The sequence below is a fragment of the Octopus bimaculoides genome, chromosome 22 (genome assembly GCF_046866305.1).
Source record: "Octopus bimaculoides isolate indiv1 chromosome 22, ASM4686630v1, whole genome shotgun sequence".
In the NCBI taxonomy this organism is placed as follows: domain Eukaryota; kingdom Metazoa; phylum Mollusca; class Cephalopoda; order Octopoda; family Octopodidae; genus Octopus; species Octopus bimaculoides.
The window spans coordinates 34890514-34905065 of NC_142949.1; the positions used below are offsets into that span (position 1 = coordinate 34890514).

The window sequence follows — 14552 nt, forward strand, 5'->3', positions numbered from 1 at the left end:
CTGTAATTGAAATTTTATTTATTTATTTATCATCATATGGTCTCTTCATAATACTGAGACAGAGAGAGAGAAACAGAGATAGTGGTTACCTCCTTCCATAGAATCCTGAGCAGTACACCTCTCAAAAATAATCCTGCACTATAAATACCAACTTCTCTTCTCTCCCCACCCTCAACAGCTAAACAAAACAGGGTACAAGGCATTCTCATAATGTCCTCTGAGGAGTGCTGCCAAAACTCATTTGCCTCCGTTCTTTGGATTTTGAGATTTTTTTTTTTGGATTTTTTTTTTTGTTTTTTCATCGTTTCATATTTACTGTTAACCACATTAAGATTGGGTCGTTTGGTAATGGTAATGAGGTAATTTTAAAATTTTTTATTTATTCTTTAGTCTTTCACTGCTTACGATCATTGGACTGCAGCCACGGCACACTGACTTTTGGTGCGTAGCCGATTACATCAACTCCAGTATTTGTTTTTTTTATTTTACTAACCTTGGAAAGACAAGGTGGGCCTGGGCAGCATTCGTAATTAACAATATAAAGGGAGGTAATCAGATACCACAAGATGTTTTTTGCTTGGTGCTCTACCGACTGCCATAGAGAGAGAGAGAAAAAAAAACTTAAAAAGCATGCGAGTCAAAGCAAAAAAAAAAGGGTCAGATGAAGGCAGTCACGCAAGAGACTTAGGAAAAAAATTATTTTATTTGTGGTTGATCTGGACTGTATTTGATTTACAGCGGAATTCTGGAACAAGCAGTGTGATTAGAGTTGGGTGGGCAGCTGGTTGATTGGCAGGTAAGGTAGGTAGGTAGGTAAATAAGTAATTTAGTGAGGCAGGTGGTAGATAAATGGTTATCTGCAGCATGCCGCCGATCAGCACCAACAACAGTGGTGATGTCCCTGGAGTGGAATCACCAACAACAACAATATTGACAGTAACAACAACACATGGTGTTAAGTTAAAAGGTTAATTTTTAGAGCTGTTGCACATTTTTTTTTTTAAAAAGTACTTTAAAAAAAAAAAAAAAAAGCAAGGGTCTTCCTATAAAGTGCCACCCTAATACACATTGGGTGTATCAGATGGCACAATCTGGTTTGGTTTTGATTCAATTTTTAGCAATATTTTTTTTTTCTTTTTGAATATATTAAAAAAAGAAAAAAAAAAAATTGCCATGGTATCAGGAAGGGCAGCTAATAAAATTTTAAAAGAAAACACCCCCCCCCCCCACAAAAAAATAATTATAAAGGGAAGAGGAAGGGAGATTTGAGCTGAAAGAACATGTGTGAAAGAGAGAAGTAAAGGAGAGCAAGAAAGAAGGGAAATAATAATAATTATTATTATTATTGTCATTATTATTAGAAAATCATTTTAAAAGAATAATGGAAGCATAGACAGCAAGGTAGACTGAATATTGAAAACGCACGTACACATTTGGGGAGGAGGGGTGAAATTTTAAGATTTTTGCAGAGAAAAACTCCTGCCTCCACCCCTCTCTCTCTCTTCTGCTCTTTTTTGTTTATTTTTTTTGGAAGGGGGTTCTAATTTTTGGCTTAGGTCAATCATTTAGAAATCTATGAAACTGCCTGAAACTAATAGAAACAATTTTTTGTTCTTTCTGTTCCTCAGAGGAACAACAGTGTGTGGCCACTGGTCAGGTGTAAATGGTTACTGGTTGCAACCCAAAACTGACCATGCCACTTAGAACAATTAATTGAAAACAAAGATTAGGGTAACAACTGAAAGAAAGAAAAGTAGAAAGAATCAAAGAAAGGAAGAGAGAGAGGTAAAAAGAAAAGAGAAAGAAACTTTTATTTCCTTCCTCGCCAACAGTGCCATAGTTACTTAATTGTAACTTGGACAAGAGCAAAAGGCTTAAATACTTATTTCTTATAAAGACATTTTTTAGAGGAAATCAAATGAAGAGCTTTTTTTTTTTTTTTTTTTGTCCAAGAATATTTAAGACATAAAGAACAGCTAAAGATCAGAGAACCTTATTGCAAGGCCCTTGAATGACCAGAGGTGTAGTTTCTCTGTAGAGCACAGACCAGGCCAGGTCAGATCTGCCCATCCACAAGTGAACTCAATCCACCAGAAAGGACCAAAGACCAGGCCAAGCCAGGCCAGAGTTGCTCAATAACAGAGAAACAAGACGGAAATGGCATATGGCAAAGAAGAGTTGAAGAGAAATTTTAGTGATTTGGGGGTTTGGTAAAGACTTTCTTTTCAGGTCTGTTTCATTTCAAATGACATGGCTCTCAAGTTGCAATTAGAATATTTCTTGATAGGCCAGAAGATATTTCATTGCATGGTGCAAACAGAACATGACATATTTTATTCCATTTTAACAGACCTTTACTTCACACATACACAACACACACACGTTTGTGCATACATTCATTATTTGTAATCATACAGAGCCGACTGGGAAGCAAAAAAAAAAATTAACTAGAATTGTATGTATAGAAAGGGAGAGAGAGAGAGACGGGGGAGCAGAAATGCAGACCTGAAAAAGCTAAGAGAGTAGACCAACCAACCTCACCAACAAGTACAATTGTATTCCCTGTTAACGAGGAACTAAGTAAATGGGATCATTAATGTTAAGTTGAAAAAAAAAAAAAAAACTATTTTATTGCTGCCAAATTAACAAAATTTTCAAATAAGCGAAGCTTGCTTTTTTTTTTCTTTGTAATTTATTTTTTCTTAAAGATTTTAAGATTCAAATTATTGCAAATATTGAGAGGCGACGTAATGGAGAATTCATTCGATTCTCCACTTCATACATGAAGACTATTTGATAAGAGATTGTTGGGTTTTCTGTTTTATTTGTATTGGGATATATTTTTTTTCTTTCTTTCAATTTGGTTTTATTATTATATTTTTTTTCTGGTGTATTATTTATTTTTTTTTCCATCCTCTACTGCGGCCCATGTTTTTCTTCTGATCAGTAATTAACTCTCAAGACGACAATGTAATCAACTGACTTCAGCAGACCTCCCCCTCTGCACACACAATACAAACAAACATTCTCACTACTGTGCAATATATATAATTGCAGTACACACATACACACACACAAATACACAATGTAACATTTTCCCTTTCTCTCCTATATTTTTTTAAAATTAATTTTATCTTTAAACAAAACTCCAATTATTTAATTTTTTTTTTAAGATCCTTGCAGTAGTAATAATAGTAGTAGTAGTAGTAATAGTAGTAGTAGTAGCACTGTCCTCATTGAATATAAGCTGTGTTGCGGTTAGCACTTGGTTGAATGAGCCAACTCGGTCGAATTGACAGATCAGGAACAACTCGGATGGTCGACTTCCTACTGGGAGAAATAGAAACTTGTGGCTAATACTGCTTGGAGAGGAATGAGAGTGACCAACAACAAAAGTCAGAGGAAGTTAACACTTCACATCATATCTGTAAAGCAGCGAGATTGTTATAGCAATATGTATGCCTTCATATATATATATATATATATATATATATATATATATATATATATATATATATATATATATATATATATATATATATATATATATATATATATATATATATATATATACATATATATAAAATACATATGTATATATATAATACATATGTATATACATATATAGGTTTATCTATACACACATATGTATGTATGTATATATAACTGGTTATACACTGAGAACAAACAACTATTTAAGACCCTCCCTTCTTTCTCATACACTCAGATATATGCATAAAAATGTGTGTATATATATATGTATATATATATATATATACACATATGCATATCTACACACACATGCAAATTCACATATGTGTATATATTTATGCACTTACAAACATAAACATATACACTCTCATACATACCTCAGTCTCTTTCAAACAAACAAACACACACATACACACACACACACAGCATACTCTCTCGCCCACACATACACACCTCACAGAAAGTTTGAAAACATGTGTATACCTATATACCATTGTATGTATATATATATATATATATATATATATATATATATATATTATTATAAGTTATTTTGTGACATACATACATACAAGATGCATATAATAAGAAATAAGATAGACTAAATCCTCCCCCAAACACACATATTCTCTCTGCTGGACAACTTATAGCAGTTTCGGGTAGGGAGGAGGAGAGGGTTGGTTCCTTTCATTATTTATTTCATTCTTTTCTTCTTTTTTTTTTGGAGGAGGGGTTCCTTTTTTTTTGTAATTTGTTTTTGTCTGGGGTTTTTTTCCTTTGTTTTGTCTTTTTTCTTCTTTCATTTTTCATTTTTTTTTACCATATTTTTTTTTGGTGTACATGTGAGTGTGTGCTTTTCTGGGGGTTTTTTTGGGGGGGGGGTTTGTTTTTTTCTTCTTTTTTTTTTTCTCCTTAATAATTCCACTATTTCATCAATCAGAAAAAAAAGACAAAATCGAGTTGCTGGCTGGTTTGGCAGTTCAAAATTGTCTCAATTTGGAGAGAGAGAGAGAGATAGAGAAAGAGAAAAAAATTATGACAAAGGAAAGAGAGAGAGAGAAAGAGAGGGAGAGGAAAAAAAAAAGGGAAAAAAAATCCTACTAAAAAATAGCACTAATTGCTAATCTTTACTGTGGAAAATATACAAATTATTAGTAGCAGCTACAGCCAGAATGTTTTCCAAAGGATGCCAGGCTGTGTGAAGAATCTTTTTGCTAAAGTCTAAACAGTCGACGCTTATTTCGTCTTTCTTACGTTTGCTGCCAGTACAAACTTTCCTAGGTTTTAATATAGTCCTTGTTCTCATATTTTCACGGCAAGCCTCTAATGTTATATCACGTTTAGTTTCTCTGTCGAACATGCGAAAGAAATTGTTGTAAGAACCAGTCATAATGTACCTGTGGAAGAGAGAGAGAGAAAAGAAAAAAGTATGTATACCTTACACAGCCAACAAGATATTATGTAAAAACATGTCAACACAGGAGGAAGTTTATTTGAGTTATTCCTTTACTCTTTTGCTTGTTTCAGTCATTTGACTGCAGCCATGCTGGAGCACTGCCTTAAAGAGTTTTTAGGGAGAGAAAAAAAAAAGGACCCCAGGATCAGTGCTGGATTAACCATTAAGCAAAATAAGCACATGCTTAGGGCATCAAGGGAAGGAGGGGGCCAGCACAGAAATGGTAAATGGTTTACAGCACAAAAAGAAATCACTTTAAACTTGCTAAAATAATATTCGGGATGCCTTTATCTCTACTAAGTATAGATGCAGATGTGTTGCCCAAGATTAATTTTGAAGATTTGATCAAAGATTTTGCAATTCTGAGATGATGAAAGGGAAAGTTAACCTCAGTTGAATTTGAACCCAAAAACAAAGCGTGCTGACAATCCTGCTAGTTTGCCATCTTAATTTCAATGATGATGATGATGATGATGATGATGATGATGATGATGATGATGATGATGATGATGATGATGATGATGATGATGATGATGATGCCGGTAAGCATTTTGCTCAGCATGCTAGTGATTCTGCCAGCTTGCTGCCCTGATAATAATAATCCTTTCTACTGGAAGCACAAGGCCTCAAATTTGAGGGAAGGGGATTAAGTCGATTACATCGACTCCAGTGTATGACTGGTACTTATTTAATCAACTCCAAAAGGATGAAAGGCAAAGTCAACCTTGGCAGATGAAATACCACTAAGCATTTTGCTCGGTGTGCTAACAATTCTGCCAGCTTGCCCCCCTTATGCCTTGATAATATTAATAATAATTCTTTCTGCTATAGGCACAAGGCCCAAAATGTTTTGGTGGGGAGGGGACCAGTTGATTAGATCGATTTCAGTATGCAACTGGTACTTAATTCATTGAGCCTGAAAGGACGAAAGGCAAAGTCAACCTCGGCAGAATTTGAACTCAGAACATAGCAGAAGATGAAATATCGCTAGACATTTCGCCTTATGACTTAATAATAATAATAATAAAGACTTCCAGAAATAACAGAAAAACTTACCGGTCACCTCCACTCCAAGCACATTCAAATTTATCAAATATACAGTCATTTTCATATAGTGAGCAAAGCTTATTGCGGAGGTATTCGTGCACTTGATAAGTTTCTATTGGCCGGGAATCCATCTGCAAATCCCAAACTTTTACAGACAGATAATCTCTCGTTATCATGTATCGGCCATTATGACTAAACTTTACATCTGATATACTAGAGATGATTTCTGAGAAAAAGCTTCGGTTTGTTGGATCTTCTGGTTCTTCAAATACTGAAAATAAGCAGAAAAAGAAAAGAAAAAAAAAGGTTTAACATAAATGAGCTGATTTCTTTTTTTTTTTTAAACATGTTGGAGCATATTTAAACAAAAAAGAAAAAAATTGAAAAAAAAAAAAAAAAAAGAGAAATTGCTGGGAAGTGTATGTTCTTTATGCAACATCATAAACACATGCAAAGGCAACCACAGCCGTGGAGGTGCGGTGGATGGGTGTAGATGAGATGCTGGATCTATGATTCAAGGACCAAATAGCTGTGTTAAGCCAGATAGCAGGTTTAGCTTGCTACCCAAGGACTGTTAAAGTAGGTAGTATATTCAGTTTATCATCAAAGGACTTGGTATTGGTATTAAACGAAAGGACTATGTTCAGATTTGCCACCCAAAGACTAGATCGCTAGGTACTATGTTAAACTGGGTAGTGTTAACCCTTTGACATTCAGATTTGGCATTCTGCCAAATGTAATGCTTATTTATTCACACTACTTTGAATTAATCAGGTATTATCTCATGGTTTGGGGGGTTTCAATGATGTTATTGTTTACTTTCAGAATGACACTGTAGGGTAGGTGCGAGAGGCTGGATCTGACCAGTTTTAAACATAACACAGGTAGAATATTTGGGCTGGATATGGCTGGTTTGAATACTAAAGAGTTAAACTAGGTACCGAAGACCCCCACCCCACAAAAAAAAAAAAACAATATGGTGTTAAACCAGTTAGCATGCTCAGCTTTCAACCCAGGGACTCAGTGTTAAACAAGGTGCCCCATGTTGAGCCCATCCCCTAAGAACTAAGCATTGGTGTTAAATTGAACCCAAACTAAAAAAAACCCAAGAACAAAGATGGTGTTAAACCAAGTAACCCGTTAACCCTTTAGCATTGAGATTACTTTGATTATTCTGTTAAATATTACGCTTTATTTATGCACACTTTTGATTTAAGCGTGCATTAATCTTGTAGCTTCAAAATTTCAAATGATATAGTTGTTTACTTTTCGAATGACATTGTAAGGTAGAGACCAGATCTGTCTGGTCTCTTATATCTACCTTACAATGAACATTTGGGTCGGATATGGCCACTTTAAATGCTATCAAACGTAATGCTTATTTATTAGCATTGTTTTGAATTAATCAGGCATTATCTCGTATCCTTGAGATTTCGATGATGTGATTGATTAATGTAGAATAATTGTAGGTTATGTGTGAGAGCCTGGATCTGGTCAGTTTAAATGCTAAAGAGTTGAGCCTACAAACCAAGATAGCTGTGGCGTTACATGTCAGACTTACTGCCTAATATATTTGTACACTGGACACAGTAAATGTCCAGGGACTCAGAAACAATGTACATATGATAGTGGTGGGACTACAACAAACAAAACATAGAATGCGGGGGAGGGAGGGGGGGCTGTGAATAATGAAAGAAAAATAAGCAGAGACACATACGTTTTGCATGTCGGTCACACAAGGCTTGTGCCCTCATATCACATAATCTGATAGTTCCTTTACTACTGCTATATACAAATAGACTGCATTCTGTTGGGTGGAATTCAGCTGCAGTTATAACTTCTGTCAACTCCTCCATATTAGCAGGTTTGATATCAACAATATCTGAGCATTTGTTAAGGACGCTTTTTGTTGTTGTTGTTGAAATAGATTTTCTTTTTTATGTCGATATTTCATTTAATATTCAGAAAGAGAAAACACATATAAAACAAAAAATAACACAACCGGTTGCTGTCTGCTCTCACAGAATTAACTAAATCTGTTTGGTCAAAGAATTCAGCACCAGTATTTTATTTATTTATTCATTTAACAACTTTAGCATTCAGATTATGAATTCAAACATTTTCATTCACATTGTTTTTAATTTATCATGCATTAACTTGTAGCTTCAAAATTTTGATAATGTGATTGTATATTTTAAGAATGGCATTGAAGAGTAGGTGTGATGGGCTGGATCTGGCTGTTTTGAACATAAAACAGGTAGCATATTCTGGCCGGATATGGCCAGTTTAAATGCTGAAGGTTAAAGCCTGGTTCTTATTCTATCGTTTTCTTTGCTAAACTGCTAAAATGGCTTGTTAGTGGGGTTTGAGCAAAAACATTCAGACTGTTCATATTTTAAACTATGATCCTTTTCCACCACACAAAGTCGTATGAATTCTTGTGTGCAGAACACAAATTTGCAAAAAAATTTCCTGAAAATTCCAAAACAAAAAGAAACAGAAAATTTACCAGAGATTAGGTGCGGGTGGCACATAAAAGACACCATTTTGAGCGTGGCCGTTGCCAGTACTGCCTGACTGGCCTTTGTGCCGGCGGCACGTAAACGCACCCACTACACTCTCTGAGTGGTTGGCGTTAGGAAGGGCATCCAGCTGTAGAAACTCTGCCAAATCAGATTGGAGCCTGGTGTAGCCATCTGGTTCACCAGTCCTCAGTCAAATCGTTCAACCCATGCTAGCATGGAAAGCGGACGTTAAACGATGATGATGATGATGATGATTACATGGGGTGCTGTGCTGAAAGCAGAATTCTGCCAAGAGTATTTATAACAATATAACAATAACATAATAAAGGATACTGAAACTTTGATCAGTAACTTCTAAATGCCATAAATTGATCCTCAGGTCATCAGCTGATAAATAAGTCTCCTGATCACTGTTGACAGAAATGGAATTGATGTGATAAGTGTGAGCATTAGCAAAAATACGCCGCGGACTCGCCTCCACTAACAGCTCCATGGGTTTGAATACTGGGACACGTAAAGCTGTGATGTTGGTGGAGTCCCGAGACAGACCACCTTCATCTTTCAGGTTGTAACCTTCCGGTCGCTTATCGCGTTCTGTCACCTTCCACAATTTTATTGTCTTATCTGAAACAAAAACAACATCATTATTATCATTATTATTATTATTATTATTATTATTATTATTGAGTGAGAGAGCAGTGCATGCCACCAAAGGGACACTGGGGCAGAAATATACGAAGCCCAATATACCCATCATGACTACTCGTCTGATAAGGGTACACCAGGCACATGCATCACAACCACATGTGCACGACATGGTGATCTCCTATCAAGATGAACAGCATATGACCTTGCAGGTGGGGCCCAGTTAGAATTTTCTTCTGGTTGAGTAGTCCATCCCACCTAAAAGGTCCCTGAATAAGGGTTGTTTAAGGATGTTGAACAAAACATCCATGTTTCCAGAGGTGAATTATTTAAACCCCAAAGAATTCCTTTCAACACATGGCTATAATGCTCCCCCCACTACTTCTGCTTGTGATCAGAGCAGCACATATTGTCAGTCATTAAGGGACATGCTCAACTGGACAAAGTCAAACAACTGACAAGCAAATCTGTAGCATTGAGCAGAATATTTGTTGTAGCCTATCTTTTACATCAAGATAAACATGTACCTAACAACACTCCCAATCAATTTAAATCAGAAGCCATGAAAGACAGTGCCTGGTGCTGCATCAGGGCATATTATTATTTCTTTATATCATCGATATTGTGACACTTGCAAAGGATGTAGGATTTGAAGAAGTCATAGAGGACGATGCGATTGAGCTGCTAGTGTCGCAGAGAAAAGTTATCTCAACAAAATTCTGTCTCTGACCCATGCAAACATGTATAAGTGGGTTCAAACAATATGTATATGTGACTGGCTTTTACACAATTTCTGCCAACCAAATTCAATAGGCCAAGAAATGGTTAAGCAGGAGTTATGACAGAAGACACTCTAAGGTGCTGTACAGCAAGATCAAACCAGAAACTACATACACAACTACAAAACGAACTTAATACATGCTTATGGATATGTCCATGTGTGTCTGGGTAAGTGTGTATGTGTGTGTGTGTGTGTTGCACCAACAGTCATTTAAGTGGAGCCAGAATTCTGAAAGGAAGAAATCAGACAGGAAGTAGCAGTCTTGGCTTAATAACAATAAACTGAGTTAAAATAAAGAGCAGTTAGATAATGAATTTCCTCAACTAAACATAATCTAGAATGTTAATTTATCCCCAACAAAACATTACTTCAAATTAAATACACAGGCTTAAAAAGTAGATAAACAGTAGAATCAAACATTCTCTCTCTCATGTACCCCTCTCTGTTGGTGTGTGTGTTTTATACACACACAGAAGGTGTCGAGAAAGTTTTGCTTGATTTTGTTAAGAGAAAATTAGTAACTAATTATTAAATAATTAATGAATAGTCTTAATTTTGCCAAATTATGCTTAAATCAATAAGGATGCATTTTTATACTGTGATTTTTTTCCCCGCCAACATTTTTACTACAATCTTTGTAGACAGTGTGTGTGTGTGGGTGGGGGCTCTTGTAATGAAGTGGTCCCAGATTCAATCCCTTTGCTTGGCAGCATAAGCAAAGGACTTCTACCATAACCTGGGGACAATCCAAATCTCATGGGTGAAATTGGGCATCCAGAAATTGTGCGGAAGCCATTCAAACAAAGAAGTCGCCTGTAACTTAAAATGCCAGTCCATCCCCAACATACATACACACACACTGTGTCACGTTGATTTTGAGTAAGGATTATGTCTAAGAGTAGGGGTGCTTTGAACAGGCCACTCTGAAAACTGATTGGAATTAGGAAGGACATCCAGCCATAGCAACCACGCCAAAACAGGATTTTGGAGCTTGGTGCAGTCCTCCGAATTGCCAGTTCCTGTTAAACCATCCAACCCAATATCAGTAAGGAAGATGGATGTTAAATGATGATGATGGTGGTGGTGGCAACAGCAAAGACAACAACAACAATGATGAACAGATTAGTTCCATTGATCAACCAATTGCAATAATCATCAGAAGATAGATATATATATATGTGTGTGTGTGTTGATATATTTCCAATCACCGGTGATTAATTTTTGCTGTTATATTTAAATGATGAACTAAATCTACTTTGCTAAGCTTTCATCGCACAGCCACAACCAAATAGTTAAGAAATTACATTGGATGTTGAATGACAATAATAATGAAAGACGGTGACAAAAAGGGTTAATTTTGATAATTATCAAGAATCTGAAGGCACTTAATAAAATAACATTTTAGTTATGTTTAATAAAAAAGCCCTTCCATAAAATTATGATGGAACATCTTAATCTCAATAGGAACATTTAAATTAAGCATTTCTAAGAAGTGGTTTCAGATGGATTGGTGAAGTAGGAAAAGACAGTATTTTCTAGCAATCTAAATTTCTTAATATGGATAATTTGGAATGTATCTCAATTTTTAAAATAAATAAATATATCATCAAGAAGGACATCCAGCCATAAAATGCCGCCACTAAAAGTACCACCCTAGCATGGCTAAGGGCACGTGGGAGCGGTGGAGTATAAAATGTCTCAGTCACTGATATTGATATTTGATCAATTTCCTGTATTTTATTGTTATCCTATGCATGTACGTATGTCAGATACAGATTTTGGAACAAACTGCTCTTACCACTTTATGCTCTTCATTTGTTTTCTGTCCTGATTTTAAACTGTTGGCATATTGTCCAAGACAATTATTCTATCTATCTATATATATCTATATATGTGTAAAATCAAAATAAGCAACAAGGATATCCAGAGGTAATGCAGTACGATCGTTTCATGCAACTCCATTTAATTGAACAATGCAATCATTACATCAATTTAAAATGCAGAGCACTCCACTTTCCATGCTAGCATGGGTCGGACGATTTGACTGAGGACTGGCAAGCCAGAAGGCTGCACCAGGCTCCAATCTGATCTGGCAGAGTTTCTACAGCTAGATGCCCTTCCTAACGCCAACTACTCCGAGAGTGTAGTGGGTGCTATTACGTACCCCCGGCACAAGGGCCAGTCACACAGTATATATATATACACACACACACACACATTATTCTTTAAGCAGCTGCCACAGAGAGATAGGTCTCACAATTCTGTGCCAGGAAATCTCTATCCTCAGTTAGTTTTGATAGATCTTCATTTCCATGTTACTGTGTCTCTGCCAATAACACCAATGAAACTAAGTGGGTCTTTGCCTGTTATTCTGAATATAACGCTGTTCAGCATGATATTCTGTCAAAAGTATTGTTTATTTATTCACATTATTTCAAATTAATCATGTGTTTTCTTAATTTAATCAGGTGTCTTAACCACATGGCCACCCCCACATTTAACAATGTCAGTAGTGAAAAGTTGATGAGAAAAGAGAACTGCAACTAAGAATTCAAAGACTTACCATTAGTAGAAAGTAAAAAGTGGGCTGGGTTGGTTCTCCTAAGCCATTTGATTTTGTTAATTTTCTCTTCTATCTCAAGACTTTTCAGATAGTCGAACTCAGGTTCATGGCTTTGGAAAGTACTATACACATTATATTCACCGCGGACTGGTACAGCTAACTGACTCTGAAACACCAACGACAATAAACAAGATACAATTACAATATATATTGGTAAAACAATACTGTTTCTTGCATTGGGTGTGTTTTGTTTGCTTGTTAGTTTGTTTTTTTTCTTTCCACTTTTTGCTTTTGAAGAAAAATATTTTAGCTCATTTGGAAACAAAAACAAAAAGAAAAAACAAAACAACTGTGGCCAAAAATATTCAACCATACTGACAAAACTCTGGAATCAGAAATATTAACAGAAACTTTAAAAATAAAAAATTTCTTTTTTTTTTTTAGTCTTTTTCTGCTAAAAAAAAATCCTTATAAAAAACAGAAAGAAGTGAAAGGAAAAACCTAAATGACAGGCTATTACAGCTCCTAATTTTCTCTAATTGTGTGTATGTTATAAATATAGAACTGAACTGATAATTTGTTAGAAAAAAAAACCTGTCTCATATAATCTACATTCTAAGAATTCTCTACATATAGGGGGGAGAGAGATAGAAAGTGGATTGAAATGGTAAGTCTGCACTCTTTCATTGGAAGAGATGTTTTAATACCAATATGTATATAAAGTGAATATTGAGAAAGAGTTAGCGTGAGGGTGTTAATGATATAAACCAATAATGATGAGATTGTTCAATAGCGAGAGGGGAGAAAAAGAGAAAGATGAACAAATGATCAAAAACAATTTTGTTGTGATTTTGTTAAAAAAACTTTTTTAAAAAATAAAAGCCAGGTTTTAGAAGAACCTAAAGATTATTAGATTTAAAAAAGTGTAAGTTTAAAAAAAGAATTATTTTTTTAAAAATTTTAACAACAACAAAAAAAACATGAAGGGGTAAGAAGAATAAGAATAAGAAACATCTGGAATACTAAATTCTGGGACTCACGTTCTGCGAGCACGCTAAATTCAAAGTTGGCAGGGACTCATTATCCTTGTCCACATTGTCAGGCATGAGGGAGGCAGTTCCAGGTTCCGATTCTGCAATCATGGAGTCTGAGTTGATAGCATCAATCTATGATAAAATATGGGAGGTGGGTGTTTTTTTGATTCTTTTTTGCAATTTACTTTGGCAAATTCTTTAGGTTTATTTAAATTTTACTTAAATTGTTTTTAAAAATAAAATTCATTGAAAAAAAAAAAAAAAAAAAACAAGAGAAAATATAAATTAGGGAAGAAGTGGATAAAAAAAGTTTTCTTTTTTTAAATTAAACATTGAAAAGAAACCGGTGATAGTTGAAGGTGTTGGACATGGTAGGGTGGGAGAGAATATATTTAAGTTAAAAAAAAAAAAATGGAAAGGAAAAAAGGGTAACAAAATAAGAGAGAAGGAAGGAGAAGATTGGAAAAGATTGCTGCTATCATTTTGTCAGAGTAATTAACAATTCTGCCTGTAAATCTACAGGAATAATAAGGTGTGTGTGTGAAGTGAAGCTGGGTCAAAAGAACTGTGAATCTACCGTGCCACATCAGATTAGTAAGAATAGGGTAAATAAAATATCGTCAAGTCTTTTTAGGTTTATTAGATATTTCCCTCTTTTTTTTCTTTCTTTTTTCTTTTTGTTATTATTTTAGCATGAGCGTGAAATAGCGGAATTGCATGCACGTGAATTATCGGAAATGATTCAGTGAAATTGTGAAACACACAGTGAGTAGGGTACAGTGCATTTATGTACACGTGTGTACAGACATGCACATGGATATTTCATATACATAAACACTTGCATACACATACATACATACATACATATAGATATACATACATATATACACATACAAAAATGTGTTTATGTGCCTATGCGAGAGAGGAGAGAAAGAGCGAAATTTATACACACACACACACACAAATAGATTCATGTGCCACATGCAGCAAAAGGTTCTGGCAGCCAGTT

At 35.2% G+C, this 14552-nt stretch overlaps 1 protein-coding gene across 5 annotated transcripts in view; it reads right to left on the reverse strand.

The window, feature by feature from the left end:
* Window positions 1-4197: 4197 nt before the first annotated feature.
* The window catches only part of LOC106874159 (serine/threonine-protein phosphatase 2A 55 kDa regulatory subunit B alpha isoform), a 66743-nt gene continuing 56388 nt past the window's right edge, over window positions 4198-14552 (reverse strand). For 3 of the 5 annotated variants that reach the window (XM_089339560.1, XM_089339561.1, XM_089339564.1), the window contains 6 exons: window positions 13550-13675; window positions 12510-12675; window positions 8854-9144; window positions 7713-7877; window positions 6005-6266; window positions 4198-4889 (listed from right to left, as the gene is read on the reverse strand). In XM_089339560.1, coding sequence (XP_089195686.1) covers window positions 4613-4889; window positions 6005-6266; window positions 7713-7877; window positions 8854-9144; window positions 12510-12675; window positions 13550-13675 — 1287 coding nt within the window. In that variant the 3' untranslated portion in view covers window positions 4198-4612. The remainder of the gene's footprint in view (window positions 4890-6004; window positions 6267-7712; window positions 7878-8853; window positions 9145-12509; window positions 12676-13549; window positions 13676-14552) is intronic. The other 2 variants (XM_089339562.1, XM_089339563.1) reach the window with 1 other exon arrangement.